Source organism: Prionailurus bengalensis, chromosome C1 (genome assembly GCF_016509475.1).
Source record: "Prionailurus bengalensis isolate Pbe53 chromosome C1, Fcat_Pben_1.1_paternal_pri, whole genome shotgun sequence".
Classification (NCBI taxonomy): Eukaryota; Metazoa; Chordata; class Mammalia; order Carnivora; family Felidae; genus Prionailurus; species Prionailurus bengalensis.
Window position 1 is genome coordinate 178,128,276 of NC_057345.1, and position 18,640 is coordinate 178,146,915.

The 18,640-nt window shown below is 39.9% G+C and overlaps 1 protein-coding gene and 1 pseudogene across 5 annotated transcripts in view; one reads left to right on the forward strand and one right to left on the reverse strand.

The window, feature by feature from the left end:
* Positions 1 to 18,640, reverse strand: part of HIBCH (3-hydroxyisobutyryl-CoA hydrolase) — a 95,804-nt gene that overhangs the window by 76,258 nt on the left and 906 nt on the right. For 2 of the 5 annotated variants that reach the window (XM_043577309.1, XM_043577307.1), the window contains exon 2: positions 10,262 to 10,304. The exons of 1 other annotated variant lie outside the window; for it this stretch is intronic. In XM_043577309.1, the coding sequence (XP_043433244.1) occupies positions 10,262 to 10,304 (43 nt within the window). Of the gene's footprint in view, positions 1 to 8,625; positions 8,683 to 8,914; positions 8,925 to 10,261; positions 10,305 to 18,430; positions 18,517 to 18,640 lie in introns of those variants that run through there. 2 more of the 5 variants (XM_043577304.1, XM_043577305.1) reach the window with 2 other exon arrangements.
* Positions 10,893 to 13,475, forward strand: LOC122482039 (annotated as a pseudogene).

The window sequence follows — 18,640 nt, forward strand, 5'->3', positions numbered from 1 at the left end:
TCTGCTATACATACATACATTACCCTAGCTCTCTCCCCCTGGAGAAAGCCATCATTCCCCAGTATCAAAAAGCACTCCCAGAGGTCAGATCTTCATTTCTAAATGCAATTCTCTGATACAGAGCTCCAACCAGGGCTTCTTGGAGAAATGGCTGATTCCAGAGCTGCAAGAAGGAAAACATGAGGAGCCCAGAGCACACCTCTGGCATGAAAAAGGAAGCATTAAAAAAAAATAGGATCATATCAAAAGGACACAAGATCCAGAATGAAGGAATTCCTCATAGCCAAAGCTAGAATAATTTGAGTAACAAAATGTGATATTAGATTATAACCCAAAGAGTAAGGATCAATGAGCCCACACAGGTATCAATAACTGAATAAGGAAATGGAGAATGGCTCTTCTTTCCTACAGAAGATTCCTAAATATTACACGTAAAAATCTCCCTTCCAGTAGGCAGAGCTTAGTCGCCTCACCTTCTGAGTGTGGGCTGAATTTACTAACTTGCTTCTAAAGAACAGAATGTGACAAGGGGATAATGGTAACTTTAGAGGGGAGAAACCAAACAAACACCACTTTAACCAAGTAATAAAGGTCAGCATCACCAGCTATGTAGTGTGAATGTCATGTATCCCTGATGCCTACATCAAAACCCACAGATACTCTGTTACGATGTGTTGAAAAGGGCGCTTTTCTTTTGTGTTATTCTCTCCAAAAACATTTTTTTTTTTAATTTTTTTTTCAACGTTTTTATTTATTTTTGGGACAGAGAGAGACAGAGCATGAACGGGGGAGGGGCAGAGAGAGAGGGAGACACAGAATCGGAAACAGGCTCCAGGCTCCGAGCCATCAGCCCAGAGCCTGACGCGGGGCTCGAACTCACGGACCGCGAGATCATGACCTGGCTGAAGTCGGACGCTCAACCGACTGCGCCACCCAGGCGCCCCTCTCCAAAAACATTTTAACTGCAGTTTACTTATTAAAAACAAAAAACACTAGACCCAAGTCTAGATTAAGGGATATTCTACAGGCTACCGTGCCAATACTCTTCCAAACTTTTAAGGTCACAAAAAATAAGATGCAGAAACTGTCACAGACCAGAAGAGACTGAAGAGACATGACAAGGAAATGCAATATAGTATCCTGGAACAGAAAACTAATGGAAACACATGAAATCCAAATAAAGTTTAAAGTTAATAGTAACATACCAATGTTCTTAATTTTGACAAATGTACCATGGGAAATGCATTCATTTGCTAGGGCTGTCAACTCAAAGTACCACAAGCTAAGTGGCTTAAACAACAGAAAGTTACTGTCTCAGAGTTCTGGAGGCTAGAAGCCCAAGATGGAGGTGTCAGCAGGAGGACCACACTCCCCCTAAAGGTGGCTAGGGGAAGGATCTGTTCCAGGCCTCTCTCTCTTAGCTTCTGATAGTTCTTGGTTTGAAGCAGCCTAATTACAATCTTCACATCACTTCTCCCAGGATGCCTGTCTCCAAATTTTCCCTATATAAAGACAAGAGTCATTTTGGATTGATCCAGTTATCTCTCCTCCTGTATGACCTCATCTTAACTATTTATGTCTGCCATGACCCTATTTCCAATTTGGCTGTTAGAAGACGCTATCTGCCATGGGCCCTGGGGTTTCCTTGCAGTTTAATGCTTGGGTTGTGAACCCAAGGGCCTGACCATTCTCTTTGCCTGGTCATTTTCAGGGTCGTATTTGCTGTGAGCAACTTTAAAGAAAGGGTAATGTCTCCGACAGGAGAGCAGGCTTGCTTACAGCTTGCTACAAACCAGCAGGTTCCCCAAATTCAATTTTATTGTTCTGTAATGCAACCCACTGCACATGCAGGCATTCTTCTGGGCCTTCTATGTCACCCCGTGGAACTTGGGGAGCAAGGAAAACCAATACAAACATCAAGCTCAAGGCTGTTTGAAGTGCCACTAACAAGAGTTTCATATCCTCTGCCACCATCCATGTAGTAAAGGCTACATTAAAAAGGCTACAGTAAAAGCTTGTAATTGGGGTAAAAATCAAATCCCAAGCCCAATGCTGTCCAGTCAGCCCGAAAGCCCTTGGCCCTCCACCTGCCCCCTCCCCATCACAGCCCTCTTCCTCTGTATCAAAATATAACTATCCTGATTTGTACAGTAAACACAAAGTGTAAATCCAAAAACATCATCTATTTTTTTAAATGGATATATTTTTCAAGTCTTTTAATCTAGAAGTTCTCCCTTCATCCCTTTCTTTTCCTTACAATTTGTTGAAAATAACAGGCCAATTAACCTGTAAAGTTTCCCAGGGTTTTGCTGATTCCACATGCATGCTACATACTTTTTAACAGCTGTCCATTTTTACATATCAATTTAATCAGTCCCCTGTTGGTAAACACTGAGTAATTTTCAATTTTTGCTATTTCAATGATGCAGGAATATTTTTAAGCATGGATCTCCAAGCACGTAGGCCAAGTACTTTTCAGGACATTTACAGAGGGTCAACTTTGAGCAAAGAGTATTACAGAATCTCCTGGTAATGCCATTAGAATGACGTAAATGAATGGACAAATAGGATTTTTTTCTTACCTGAAAAATTCATGGCCTTCTCAAAACCTAAAAACAACTGTTAGTTCATTAACCAAAATCATTCAAGCGAAAGGAGATAAAGCTTCCGGTATTTGCATAATTGATGTATAGGTTAATTCTGCAGAAAAAATTAAGTATCTTTTCCGAAAATATCACAAATTTTTAACAAAATCTAGAAAAGGTTTCTATAAAGAAAAACTGCCATATTAGGAAAAATTACAGAGACTAGAGTTGGAAATGGAATTCACATACAATCCACAGCTGGGCAGGGAAGGGGGAAGGACATAAGGGATAAAGGACGACAGAGAAGGGAAAGAAGAAATGCTTCTAGCCAGAACCACGATAAAGGAGGAAAATAGATGTAAGGTGGAAGGAAATTAGAACTTTATTAAATCTTTATTGTACATCCAGGAAAGACAACAGGTTCACATTTACTTTTATTTTCAAATATTTTCTTAGGCAATCAGCAAAAGCTGTTCCTTATTATTAACTTACCATTTAGAAGTTTTCCATGGACACTATGGTAAAACATTTGACTGAACACTTAATCCTGAAAACACCTCTAATGAGTTATATACCAGAAACTCCTTTCCACAGATAAGGAAACTGAGGCCCAGGGAAGTTAGATCACTTGCCTAGAGTCATACAGCTTCGGGGCAGGACCAAGATTCAAACCTAGGTTTACCTCATTCGAGAACTATTGCTCTAACCATTATACCCCTAAACAGACTCTCCCAATCATCTTCTTCAAATGATATCATCCTACCCACTCTAACTCACTCCACAGAACTTTTTCTACTTCCATAAGGCCTGGGTGACCCGTTATTTACATCTGTTCCAAGGAGAAACGTGAAGGAAACTTGCTGAAATGTATAAACACCATCAACACACAGCTCTGTGCTGAACTGAATGCATGAAGTCGGCCAAAATAAAACTCCTAAGCCACACACAACTTTAGGATGTCTACTTTGCTAGAACATAGAAATATGCTGGCAAAATTCATAGTAGCAACATTTCCCAAAATGTGCAAAAGGATGATTGGTGCTGCTATGCGGAAAGATAAATGGTCCATGGTCAAATCAGTCTGGGGAAAAAAACTTAAACAAATATCAATAAGACATTTTAGTCCTTAATATGCAAATATTAAATATAAATTTTTTAGGGGCGCCTGGGTGGCGCAGTCGGTTAAGCGTCCGACTTCAGCCAGGTCACGATCTCACGGTCCGGGAGTTCGAGCCCCGCGTCAGGCTCTGGGCTGATGGCTCAGAGGCTGGAGCCTGTTTCTGATTCTGTGTCTCCCTCTCTCTCTGCCCCTCCCCCGTTCATGCTCTGTCTCTCTCTGTCCCAAAAATAAATAAACGTTGAAAAAAAAATTAAAAAATATATATATATATATATAAACTTTTTAAACAATGAGCAGTTTTCTTACCTCATTAAAAATTTTTTTTCATGGAATATTTCCTTCTTTGGACTTGTACTTTGCAGGCTACATTTTGGAAAACACTTTAGAGTTGTCATAAACATTGTGAGAAATGAACCTTTCCAGTACCTGGTACATAGGTATCTCAAAAATGTTTAAAAAGCTTGGATGAATAATCCATCATTCTAGTGACGCAGTTCTGCTATAACGCAAGCCTAGGGCAAGCATCACGTTGTGGATATCCACACCTTCCATTATATGTAACACCCACTGCCATTGAATGGAGTTGCAACCCACAGACACACCCAGGAAAATAGCCTACCTTTAGCCGAACATGATTTTTTCTGACATCTGACTTTCGTCTTTATCCAAACACGTATCTTTCCTACTCCTAAGATTTTCACCTATTTCCAGCAAATGTTGAATGCCATTAAATTTAAATTACTGTAACCCAAAAAGGACACCAAAGCAATGTAAGTAAGGTTCTTAGCCTCTAACAACATTTAATAAATGTTGATTATTCAACCTTCACTCAATCCTTCCTGACTTCAAATTGGATCAGTAAATTCCTCCACAATATTTCAGAGCCTCTCAAATGGTCTTTAGCTGTGTTCTATTCTCTCACCTTTTTGTGATAAGCTACTTTCCATCTTCAATTATTACCTTGAGGCAGCTGGCTCAAACTTGCATTTCTTTACTTCTCCAGAGGCCTGGGCCCCTATTTCCAAATGCCTGCTAAAATTACAGAAGTGCATGGTGCCCTATGCTCAACTTGGTAAAAAACCAAATTTACCAACAAATTTCTCCCCAACAAATCTGTCTCTCCTCCTCTGTTCCCTACAACAGGTTGAGGCATCACCATTTTTCTCAACCAGACTTGTTCTCTTCCCCTCTCTGCCAACAATGTGAGGCAGTTGCCAAGTACTGGAAAGTCTATTTCTAAAACAACTCTCTCTTCCATTCCATTCTATTCCCATTGCTGTAAGCCATGTTACAATCTTCCTCTCTGGCAGATTTCCAGAACCTTTGCCTGGTGGTCTGTCTACACTTCACTGCCACCAGAGAAAATTTTGCTAAAACATAATTTTAATCTTGTTCCTGCCATTCAAAAATGGCCAATGACTCCCTGTTACCTTCAAAAACATCCAAGTTACTTGGCATGGCCTTCAAGTCTCTACATTGGATCCCGGGTAAAATGGGCCCACCACCACATAGCACTCCTTATAACATAGATACTCAGAAAGCCCTAAACGTAACCTCTATTCTCCCATCACACCATTCTTGCCACATAGAACAAGCATATTGTGTAACAGAAAGAAACCAGATTTTAGAGTCACACAGATGCAAACATTAGTTTAGCCACTCACTACTGTACGCCCTCAAGCAAGTTATTCTCAGAGCCTCAGTTTCTGCCTTTGTAAAATGGAGATAATAGAATCACTTTAGGATTACTATATGAACATCCACTTATTCCCATCTCCACATGTTGAAACCATAATTGTTCTTCAAGGCCCAGATCAAATGATTTTCCTCCAGTAAGCTTTCATTGGTTATAAAGTCAGTATCACTCTATCCCACCTTTGTTCACACCTTTAATTTATTTGGTCTTTTTACCGCACTTTGTTAAATATCCTTTTTTTAATTTAAAGTTAGTTAACATAAAGTGAAGTCTTGGCTTCAAGAGTAGAACCCAGTGATTCACCTCTTACATAGGACACCCAGTGCTCATCCCAAAAAGTGCCCTCCTTAGGGCCGAGCACCTATTTAACCCATCCCACCTACCTCCCCTCCAACAATACTCAGTTCTCTGTATTTAAGAGTCGCTTATGGTTTGCCTCCCTGTTTTTATCTTATTTTTCCCTCCCTTCTCCTATGTTAATCTGTTGAATTTCTCAAATTCCATGAGTGAAATTATATATCTTTGACTTATTTCACTTAGCATAATACACTCTAGTTTCATCCATGTTGCTGTAATGGGCAAAATTTCATTCTTTTTCATCACCAAGTAGTAACCCATTGTATATATTTGGCCTCTCCATAATTTGGCTATTGTTGATAGCACTACTATGAACACTGGGGTGCACGTGTCCCTTCGAATCAGCACTCCTGTGTATCCTTTGGATAAATACCTAGTACTGCAATTGCTGGGTCATAGGGTAGTTCTATTTTTAATTGTTTGAGGAACCTCCACACTGCTTTCCAGAATGGCTGCACCAGTTTGCATTCCCACCAGCAGTGCAAAAGTGTTCGCCTTTCTCGGCATCCTCACCAACATCTGTTGTTTCCTGAATTGTTAATTTTAGCCATTCTGACAGGTATGAGGCGGTGTCTCATGGTAGTTTTGATCTGTATTTCCCTGATGATGAGTGATGTTGAGCATTTTTTCACGTGTCGGTTGGCCATCTGGATGTCTTCTTTGAAGAAGTGTCTATTCATGTCATCTGTCCATTTCTTCACTGGATTATTTGTTTTTCAGGTGTTGAGCTTAGTAAGTTCTTTATAGATTTTGGATACTAACCCTTTATCTGATATGTCATTTGCAAACATTTTCTCCCATTCCATCAGTTGCCTTTTAGTTTTGTTGATGGGTTTTTTTGTTGTACAGAAGCTTTTTATATTAGTAAATATTTCTAGGCCTTTTTATTAGACTATTCATTTCTTGAGGTCAGGAATGGTCTTTCATAATAGTATCTCAAAGCACTTAGTTCATTGCGTACAAAGCAAGCACTTAATGTGTATCTGTTCAAAAACCGTAGATTATAAATTGGTTGACACAGATTCTAGATCATCACCTAGATATACAAAATAAGACTTGACTGCTGTCCTGAAAACGATAAGTACAGTGTCATTTCATGCAGCCCATCCAGTGAACCTTCATATGGAAAAGAACTACTTTCAGAAATAAGACCACAGTTTTCTCCATGTTGAGATCAAATTTATATGGAAGAAATGAGCTTTTGCACATTAAATGCTGTGTAAGAGTTTAAAATATAACATTATGGAGGGGCGCCTGGGTGGCTCAGTCAGTTAAGCATCTGACTTCAGCTCAAGTCATGATCTCACAGTTCGTGGGTTCAAGCCCCATGTCGGGCTCTGTGCTGACAGCTCAGAGCCTGGAGCTTGCTTCAGATTCTGTCTCCCTCGCTCTCTGCCCTACCCTTGTTCACACTCTGTCTCTATCTCTCATATATAAATAAACATTAAAAAAAATCTTTTTAATAGAATATCATGGAGAAAGAAAGAAATCTTTCCATGAATAGTTTTGCAAAAATATGTCCACATCAGCCTATGGATACAAATGAAACCTCATTAATAGGTTCTACTTGCTTGCATTAGCTTGATAAACCTTGCCCCCCTTTCCAGGTTCAGGTCTTCATCCACAATCTTTGAAGGGTAAGAATGTCATACTGTTATCATAAATCAGTCCTATCCACTTCTCATAACTCTGCCAATAGTACTGCCATCAGTTGCATGCTTTCATCACTCCATTATGAAATAAAAAGGGCTCTTGCTCTATTGGCTTTCTTAGAAGGGTCACGGAAGGACTCCTTGGAATAAAGCCGATCTCTGAAGCACATGTAAAAGCCAACACTGGGATAAGAATGATTCAGTCTTCAAGCCCTGCTAAAAGTTCAGTTTATCTTCCTTCTCACAATGTGGTTTATGCCTCAGGTCACTATAGTCCAGGTGATCTGGATTCTGTCATGTCTTTCTATTCTACCTGGGTGCATGTGTATAAATATGAATCTGTAATATTAAGTTCTTTATAGAAACTCCTCAGCTCCCATGTATATATGCTGACTAAAATAATTAAGGGTAGGATGAGATATTCCAGTCTTAATTTGCCCATCTCCATTTAGGCTTACCTGAAACAGATTCTGCAATAGTTACTTAATGCCCACTCTGCCTCAAGCTGTAAAGTGCAATAGGAAAGTCTATGGAGCCAGACCAACTGGATTAAAATTCCACCTCCTATTTACTAGCTGGGTGACAGTGAGGCATATTACATAGCCTCTCTGTCCTTCAATTTCTGATCCATTAAATAGGGATAAAGCCATATAATCCCTTAACCAAAAGCCCTTGGGTCCAGATATGTTTCAAAATTCAGAAAATTTTCTAGATTTTGGAAAGGTAACACAATACATATTAATGCTATAAAAAACATCCCAAGTAGAATCTGGTCAGTACACTGCAGTAAAATGCTTTAACACTTCTGCAGCAAACGATGAATATGCGTACCTATTAGGATAAAGAAAAAAGAGCTTCAAGTACATTCAGGTCAGATTTTGTCACAAAATGCATTTATCACAAACTAACCACAAACTTTTGGTTTTGAGGTTTCAGAATTACAGTTAAAAGATCCACAGTATCTATTCTATAGAACTACAATGAGAATTAACTGAGCAAATACATATCAAGTACTTGGAAGAGCACCTGGCATACAATAAGTGCTATATCAGAGTGACTTGGCCTTTTGTTTGTTTTTTATGTACAAGGTCCTTGCCAGGCTACACAAGAGTATTTTAGTCCATTTGAGCTGCTATAACAAAAGTATCATAGACTGGGTGACTTATACAACACTTCTCACAATTCTAGAGGCTGGGGGGTCCAAGATCAAGGCACCTGCAGATGTAGTCTCATGAAGTCCCTCTTTCTAGTTCACAAAAGACTGTCTTCTTGGGGCGCCTGGGTGGCGCAGTCGGTTAAGCGTCCGACTTCAGCCAGGTCATGATCTCGCGGTCCGTGAGTTCGAGCCCCGCGTCGGGCTCTGGGCTGATGGCTCGGAGCCCGGAGCCTGCTTCCGACTCTGTGTCTCCCTCTCTCTCTGCCCCTCCCCCGTTCATGCTCTGTCTCTCTCTGTCCCAAAAATAAATTTAAAAAAAACGTTGAAAAAAAAAAGACTGTCTTCTTGCTGTGTACTCCTTCATAAGGGAAAAGAGGTGAGAAAGCCCTTTGGGGTCTCTCTTATAGGAGCACTGAGCCCATTCATGAAAACACCACCCTTCTTACCTAATCATCTCCTAAAGGCCCCACCTCCAAATACCATTGCATTGGGGATTAGATTTTAATATATAAACATAAAGTTCAATCCATAGCAGAGAGACACAAAAATTAATAAAAATTATTTCTTCTTTGCAAAATGATAAACTAAAAACATCTAAGCTTTGGAAGAATGTTATTTGAACGATAGTAGCTAACAAGTATAAAATAATTACATGCCAAGCACTAGTGCTAGATTTTTAAGTGAATTATTTACCATTCATAAGCACTCTAAGATGGATAGTATTATCTTCATTCTATAACATCTAAAAGGAAGCTGAGAGAGATGAGATAATCTACCCAAAATTAAGTAGTGGACCCATTATTTAACCTAAGCATTCTGGGGCACCTGGGTGGCTCAATTAAGGGTCCGACTTCGGCTCAGGTCATGATCTCGCAGTTCTTGAGTTCGAGTCCGAGGTCGGGCACTGTGCTGACAGCTCTGAACCTGGAGCCTGCTTTGGATTCTGTCTGTCTGTCTGTCTGTCTGTCTGTCTCTCTCAAAAGTAAATAAACATCAAAAAATAAAAATGAACCCAATCAGGGGCACCTCGGTGGCTCAGTCGGTTGGGCGTCTGACTTCAGCTCAGTTCATGATCTCACAGCCCATGAGTTCAAGCCCCGCATCAGGCTTTGTGCTGACAGCTCAGACCCTGGAGCCTGTTTCAGATTCTGTGTCTCCCTGTCTCTCTGACCCTCCCCTGCTCATGCTCTGTCTCTCTCTGTCTCAAAAATAAAATAAAAACATTTAAAAATTAAAAAAAAAAATAATAAACCCAATCATCCTGAATTGAAGACCACACTCTTTTTTTAATTTTTTTTTTTAACATTTATTTTTGAGACAGAGAGAGACAGAGCATGAACGGGGGAGGGTCAAAGAGAGAGAGGGAGGCACAGAATCTGAAACAGGCTCCAGGCTCTCAGCTGTCAGCACAGAGCCCGACGCGGGGCTTGAACTCACGAACTGCGAGATCATGACCTGAGCCGAAGTCGGACGCTTAACCAACTGAGCCATCCAGGCGCCCAAAGACCACACTCTTATTCATAACTTTCTACCATCTCGTACAAGTTGTGTCAAGTCTTGACACAAGTCTTAAAAAATTGGGAACCATGTGGCATAAAGGTCCACAAAATCTGCCAGTATTTTCCACTTCCCTAAGAACATTTTATATTACACATCATAATCTAATAATGCCAGCAAAACAGAGTCCAAACTTACCAAATGTTGCAGTATGATATTCGTCCTTTTGAATGAATTAAACCTGAAACAAATGTAGAATACAATGAACACAGTAATGTGGGTAGTCATGCCTCAATGTATAAATACCATATTTCCTTTTGTTTTAGCCTCTTCTAAATGATATTAAAAAAAATGTTTTTGGTTTTTTTTAAAGGTTTAACTCTCATTCTTTGTGGCAAGAACACAAAACGGTACAGCTACTTTGAAAGACAATTTGGCAGTTTCTTACACAACTAAACATACCTTACCACATAATCCAGCAACTACACTCCTTGGTATTTCCCCAAATGAAGTGAAAACTTACACACACACACACACACACACACACACACACACACACACACACTTGCACATGCATGTTTATGGTAGCTTTACTCAGAATAGCCAAAATACGGAAGTAATCAAGAGGTCCTCCAATAGGTGAATGGATGAACGAATTATGGTATATCTATACAATGGAATACTACTCAGCAATGAAAAGAAATCATCAATCATTCCACAATAAGACATACAGAAATCTTAAATACATACTGCTAAGCAAAGGAAGCCAATCTGAAAAGGCTATATATGGTATTATTCCAACTACAGGACATTCTGAAAAAGCCAAACCATGGGGACAGTAAAAGATCAGTGGTTACTAGGAGTTTGGGGGAGGGAGAAAAGGAAGAATACGTAGAACACATGGAATGTTTTCAGCAGTGAAATTAGTCTGTAGGATTATATGGTAGAGACATGCCACACATTTGTCAATTTTCTACTCAATATTTTAATAAACCTAAAACTGCTCTAAAAAATAAAGTATTAATTAAAAAAAAAGAGTTTGGTAAAGATACAATAAGCATTCTCAGACACTGCTGTGAAATCTATAAATTGGTACTACCTTTCCAGCAGGCAATCTGGAAGCACAGTTCCACAACCTTTAAAATGATCATACCCTTACGCCTAGTAATTTCACAAGCATTTGTATTAGGGAAATCACATTTGATCAAATTTTGATTTATAAGGATGTTCACAATTATTTACAGAAGGGAAAAACTGGAAACAAACTAACAATTTTTTGTGTGTGTGTATACATTTAGTTTTCCTACAACAATGTAAGTTGTACACTTTTAATATTTAAAAGTGACATTATCTTGGGGCACCTGGGTGGCTCAGTCAGTTGAGTGTCCAACTTTATTTTGGCTCAGGTCATGATTCCAGGGTCGTGGGATCGAACCCTGCATTGGGCTCTGTGCTGAGCACAGAATCTGCTTGGGATTCATTCTCTCTCTCTCTCTCTCTCTCTCTCTCTCCCTCCCTCCCTCCCTCCCTCCCTCCCCATGCCCCCTCCCCACTTGTGTTCTCTTTCTAAAAAAATAACAGAAATAAATTTTAAAAATAAAACTGAGCATTATCTTTCCTTTCCAGTAAAACAAAATTAAAAATAAAATTATGATAGAGAATGTCAATTCCATAGAATGTCAATTCCAAATAAGATCCTACACGTTCTTCTAATTTTCCTATCAAGTGGCAGAACTCAAGTCATCATTAGGAGAGAATTTTATTTTAAACGTATCATCTTAAACTGCAAGGATGTCCATTAAACATCACAAACATGCCAAAGAAGCCATGCTGTCAAAATGCCCACTTAACTCATCCAAACATCTTAAACTCACCCTTTACTGACCTTCTCTAACCCCATTTTAAGGTTTTTATTTTTTTAACGTTTACTTATTTTTGAGAAAGAGAGACACAGACAGAGCACAAGTGGGGAGGGGAAGAGAGCGAGGGAGACACAGAAATCTGAAGCAGGTTCCAGGCTCTGAGCTGTCAGCACAGAGCCCGACTTAGGGTCCAAACTCACCAACCATGAGATCATGACTGGAGCTGAAGTCAGACGCTCAAGTGACTGAACACCCAGGCACCCCTATTATGTTTATTTTATATCTTGCTTTCTTTTTGTAATTCTATTGCGATTATGTTTCCATGTCAAAAGTATTATTTAAATATTTTTAAGTAAATATTTTCATTGGTTTTGTAATGGTTTTGTACAGATGACACTTTTTAAAATATTACTAGAGGCAACTAGACCAAGTTGCTGCCTTCACCCTTTGCCTCCACCATCCCCACCCCCACCAAAGTCAGTAAAAAGAAACTCAACCCTAACCACGATGGAGCCCTTGAGACCTCAGAAAAAGAACACAAGGAGCAGTTGAATGCATTAATGAAGTACAGAATGCAATAGACTTAATGAACAAGCCAATGAGATTTTGAAAGTGCAACAGACCTATAACAAATGCTACTGACCAATTTTTTCCAGAAGAGGTTGGAATTGATTGCCCAAATCCCACATCTTTGGGTTAACATTTGTCACTCATCCACAAGTATCTGCACTGCATTATTGGACAGGAGTGACATAATTTGAAGATATTAAATCACGTTACAGAATTGTGATAAAAAAAAAAACCTTACTTTGAATATAAAGTTCTCTCCAAAGAATTTCATCAAAATGAGAGTGGTAACCCATCTTCAAAGTACACTGAAATCAGATGGAAATCCAGAAAGGATGTGACAAAATGTTCAAGTTAAATGCAGAATAAAGCCAGCAGGAAGAGAGAGCATGAGGAACTCACAGAGTTCTTTCTCTGGCTTACTGATGATTCTGATGCAGGTGCAGAGGAGTTTAGGGGAGCTCATCAAAGATATTTGGCCAAATCCATTACAGTACTACTTGGTTCTTGACATGCTGATGAAGGGGATGAAGATGATGATGATGGAGTTGGAGCAAAGAGAGAAGGATGAGGAGAAGATGACTAAGGGAACGCTAATGGATTCTAACCTTTTAAAATTTTCTCCAGGCCCCATAAGCAACTTTCAATCTTCCCACCTCCCCCACCTCTTGTGTTCAGTCACTCTGGTTTTTTGAAGCCCCTTCTGATTTGTACTATGGTTCTCAACTTACTTTAGGAGGAAATACCTTGAGAAGAATACAGTGGGTACAGAATCCCTATCCCTTTTGGTTCCAAATTCATTTTTATCCTTTCCTGCTTAAAAATTTTATGAAATCAACACCACAGTGTTCTGTGGAGGAAAAAAAGAACAACCTTCTGCTTCCTTAGCTCTGCTGGAAGCTGGAGGGTGCTGGGCTCCTGTGTAGTACACAGAATTTTAGCTTTTTTCCTCCTTTCTCTGTATATTTGGCTCAGAGAATACACTGTCTGTGTGAGTATGAACAGTTAGCATCTACCAAGGCGTATCTATTTTCTTATGTAAAAAAAAGAAAACCACAGGGCGCCCGAGTGGCTCAGTTGGTTAAGTGTCTGACTTAGGTTCAGGTCATGACCTCACAGTTCGTGGAGCCCCCCGAATTATAAATTCAGGTGACTTAATTTATAAAAACATTTGTAATCCAACTTTTCCAGAATGTTTTCTTTTAAACTTAAATTGAACAATACCACAAAAAACAAAAAGGGGGAAACCACTAATTTGTTTAAATTGGTCACACTTCACATTCCTGGACTAGCAGGTTTTGAATTTGTCTTACCACAAGTAAAATATTCTAGCCCAGTAATTCCACAATTTGTCTGAACATTAGAATCACCTGGAAACCCTAGTAAACATTCCAAAGCCCAGCTCACAGCCAAGAACAATTAAATCAAACTCTGGAGGTCGGACACAGGCATAGGTATTTTGTTTGGAGCTCCTCTAAGTGATCCCAAAGTGCAGACAAGTGGTCATTAAAATCAAATTTGTAAAAATTAAACTGAAGTGACAGATACTTGCATATTGCTTATTTAGGGGTATTTTCTAAATAGGGATTTCATATAGACTTTTAAAATCTGAACTATACTTATCATGAAGCACCATTTTTAAAATTTTTTTGAACTTAAAAAATTCCAAAAAAATAAAGTTGAATTATCAAAGATTTAAGGACTAATTTCTTTAGATCCAGAATAACCCTGAATTCCTTAATAAGACCAGCACCCAAATGCCAGTTCAAGGTTAAACACAATGCTGCCAGACTGGCATGTCTTATGTAATAGTTTAAGTACTACCTGCTGCATAAACACAGGCCTGGCTTCAAGTCTTGGTTTTATCTGGGAGATAGAATTTTAGCTCACAGAAAGTCAATGTATACCTACCAAACGCAAGTGCAAAGCACTGTGCACAGCACTTAAAGGTCACAAAAATCTCTGGAGCAATTGCTACAAAACACAAAAAACTAAAAGGTTCCTTACCAGACTCCATATAATCATTAATTTTATTTCTTCCAATTTATACTCAACCATTATTTAAAATCTGCTATTATCTTTTACATCTTAAAAAATGTATTTGAGTGTTTATAGAGTCCCCAAATAATTCTGAATTTATGGTCTTCTCTTTCCTTCCTATTGGCTCCCAGACTGCCATCTGGTGGAGAGAAATGGACACGCACACTCTAGCTACTGCTAATTTACTAAATCACTTAAGCGGACTTACTTCCTTTAGGTGATGGTCAACTGGTCTGCTTGGGGCAGCTGTTCTCCAAGTGTGGTTCCTGAACCAGCACCATCAGCATCCCGGGACACATGTTAGAAATGCAAAGTCTTGGGGCGCCTGGGTGGCGCAGTCGGTTAAGCGTCCGACTTCAGCCAGGTCACGATCTCGCGGTCCGGGAGTTCGAGCCCCGCGTCGGGCTCTGGGCTGATGGCTCAGAGCCTGGAGCCTGTTTCCGATTCTGTGTCTCCCTATCTCTCTGCCCCTCACCCGTTCATGCTCTGTCTCTCTCTGTCCCAAAAATAAAATAAAAAACGTTGAAAAAAAATTTAAAAAAAAAAAAAAAAAAAAAAAAAAAAAAAGAAATGCAAAGTCTTGGCCCCACCCCAGACCCACTGAATTAGAAACTGTGGAGTGAGCCCAGAAATCTGTGTTTAACAAACCTCCCAAGTGATTCTGATAAATGCCAAAGGTAAAAACAACTGACTTAGAAGGAGAAGAACATTATCAGTCAGGAGATTTTTTGCAATTAACCAATAAGGCACTCACGAGTTTACAAAATTAAACAACTTTTCATGAATTTTTTTTTAAGATGAGATCATGAAAATAGTGCTTAATAAAGATTACAGCAGAAGTAGGCAAGGGAGAAGGTGAAGAGAACAAAAAATCAAACCCAAGGCCAGGTAATTCAGGCATGAACTGACAAACAGCAGCCGCAGAAACAAAGGAATGATTTACTAGGAACTATTAGTAAAAATTCAAGGAAAAGAACTTTGTCAACAGCAATTCCAAGATTTCAAGCGAGAATAGCTGAGAATATAGGCACTGAAAAGGCTGGCAAGGAAACTAGCTGGTTTGTAGAATGAAATATGAATTCCATTTTCAGTTTCTTGAGACTGTACTGACGTAAGTAGAAACATTCAAGAGCAAGCAGACTGGAGTCTGAAAGAAAAGTTAGAACTGAAGACATATCACAAAATTACCTGCCAGCTCTCTATGAGGAGTAGATGAAGGATCTGCAGTTGAAAATTAGTGGCCTGAATGCTGGGTCTACGAATGTGTTTTGTCTGGTCAGCAGTGTTTGAAAACAACAAACATTTAAAACCAAAAGGTTCCACCTAAAAATGCAGTTTCCCAGAAAAATTAGTTACGGAAACTGCAGGTCTACATTCTACAATGGCAACAATGCCTGGGGCTGAGAAGCTGGCTCCTTTAGACAGAGCACTTTCTCTAGTTCATAGTTCCCTACTAGTCCCCAGTGCTGTCATCTAGACAGCATCACTCAACGCTTCCTTCCTAGCCTCTGCATTTGGGTCTGTGACTCCTAACACAGAAAAAAATATAAGGGAATCAAATATTGAGCCTTCAGATACAACTATGTATGTAGTGAAAAAGAGGCAGCTCAAGAAGAACCAAAATAGTGTAGTTCAACAGAGTACACAGCAAATGGATAAGGCACTGAGTGCCTTTAACAACTTAAAAGATCAATCTCTTTGAAGAGCCTCCCTGACCGTCTCTTTCCTTTCTAAATCCCATTCTTCTCATACTTATACTTTTCTGTTAAGACACTATCAGAGTTTATAACTATTACTTTTATTTAAACATCTGTTTCTTGTCTGCTTTCCTTTGGGACTTCAAGGCCTTAATAAGGAAGATAACAAGTAGTCCAGATTGGCTACAGGATAACAAAAGTGCCTAGAACTCCCAGAAGCTAGAATATAAAAGTCTGGTAGAATTCATGAGTAAATTGGGGCCAAATCTTTGAAATCGGGCTGGGAAATTTTTATTTAATTCCAGAGGTAGGAGGACACCTTTAAGACCTTCTTAGGAGAAGAATGGCAGACACTGAACTGAACTTTAGCAAGATTAACCTGGCAGTGAGATGCGGAAGCTATTCAAACTGGGAAGAAGTCCACCAACAAGTTTCTGCAAAATGAACAAGCGAAAAATTTGAAACGATTGTTCAAATTTGAATCAGCAGTCATAAATAAGAATTGGGAATGTGGGAGAATTTACATAACTTTAAAAACGTAGAAGAATAATAACAGTTCCAAGAAATTGGAAGTGCAGATGAGGAGTAAGGGTTACACTTACGTGCAAGTTACAGTTGAGGTACAAATGAGACATTCAGGTGAGTGTGGCCAGCACTAGCACTTTGGATAAATCAAGATTAGACATACACATTTGAGAGTTTTCTTCAGAGAACTGTGCTTTATTTGGAACCTTCCCCCCCAAAAAACCCAAGGGCTGTACTGGCACTGGGGCAAGATAAGAAGTAGTGGAGAGGGAGGAGGGAAAGACAGTGCCAGAAAAGTCAAGGGAAACCAGAGTTCAAGAGGGGACTGCCCAACAATGTCAACCACAGCTGAGAGGACTTATTTCCTCTCAAAAGCACTCTGTGGCACCCTATTCCTTAATACATTTGTGGGTTAGGCTATTGTAGACTAGATGACACTGGCCTCAGGTCTCTGCTTTGCTAGGGTAATATCCACTCCAAGGTCCTGGAAAAGACCTGATTTAAACCCCAAAAATGGTCCGGGACTCACCTTACCAGTCTGCAACCTTGAGATCAGAGGGTGGAATAAAGCCAACTTGAACTCTAGGGGTGTCAGATTCTTTCCCAAGTCAGTTAATTTTGTGAACCAATATGTCTTCCTATTTGTTTCTCAAATAATCCGGTGTTTACTCACAACTTCAAAAAGCAGCAGCAATAATGACATGTGCTGATTTTCTTAATATTTGCCATGTTCAGAGACACAGGGACAACTAATTTCAAGGTATTAAAAAAACAAAAACAAACGGGATGCCTGGCTGGCTCAGCTGGTAGAACGTGCAACTCTTGATCTTAGGGTTGTGAGTTTGAGATCTCACACTGGGCATGGAGCCTACTTTAAAAAATAAAATGCTATTAAAAAAAAAGAAAGCATTCACATTGCTGGGCACCTGGCTCACTTAGTCGGAAGAGCATGCAACTCTTCTTCTTCTTCTTTTTTTTTTTTAATGTTTATTTGTATGGGGGGGGGGGGGTGAGTGGAGAGGGGCAGAGGAAGACAATCTGAAGCAGGCTCCAGGCTCTGAGTTGTCAGCACAGAGCCAGCCACACGTGGGGCTCGAACTCAGGAACCTGGAGATCTGGAGATCGTGACCTCAGCCAAAGTCTGACACTTAACCGACTGAGCCACGCGGGTACCCCAGAAAGGCGTGAAACTCTTGATCTCAAGGTTGTGAGCTTGAGCCCCACATGAGTTGGGGGGGGGGGGGGGGGTAAAGATTACTTAAGTAAAAACACAAAACAAAACAGAAAAGAAACTCTTCCACTTTTCTTTTATTGAGATCCAGGTCTGTGAATACAATGTTAAACCAGACATCTTCCCCTAAAGCAGTAACCACTGTTCTTAAACCAAAGAAATGCTCCCATCCCTTTCCCCCAAGGCAAACTCAAAAGCTAAAGAACCCAGCAATTGAAGTTATGGAGTAAATAAGATGGCTCTCTTTTCAAGTGGTCACAGCTGCTACCTGAATGCACAGGGGCAGGCAGTAAGCCTCAAGACTGATGCAGCCTAACTTCCTAAACTCATTACGACTAGATTTCCTTAACTGAGCTCAAGATGCATTCAGCAGCACTTTCAAAAGCTGAACACCAAGTTCGCACACATACTCCACCAAACCACAATATGTGTCCACAACACTAACCTGGATGTTCCGTACACCTGTATTAATGCTGGAGCCAGCCAACAGAACTGAACGAGAAAGGCACACCACGTGCACAGGTGTAACAGCTGCCAAAGCAGGAGCGTTTGTTAGCCGCACAAAACACAGCACGAAAATCCTCCGAGTTGAAACCCCGCGTGTCCCCCCAAACTATACTCAGCTTTGAAGAAAGGAAAGAAATGGGAGTCGAAA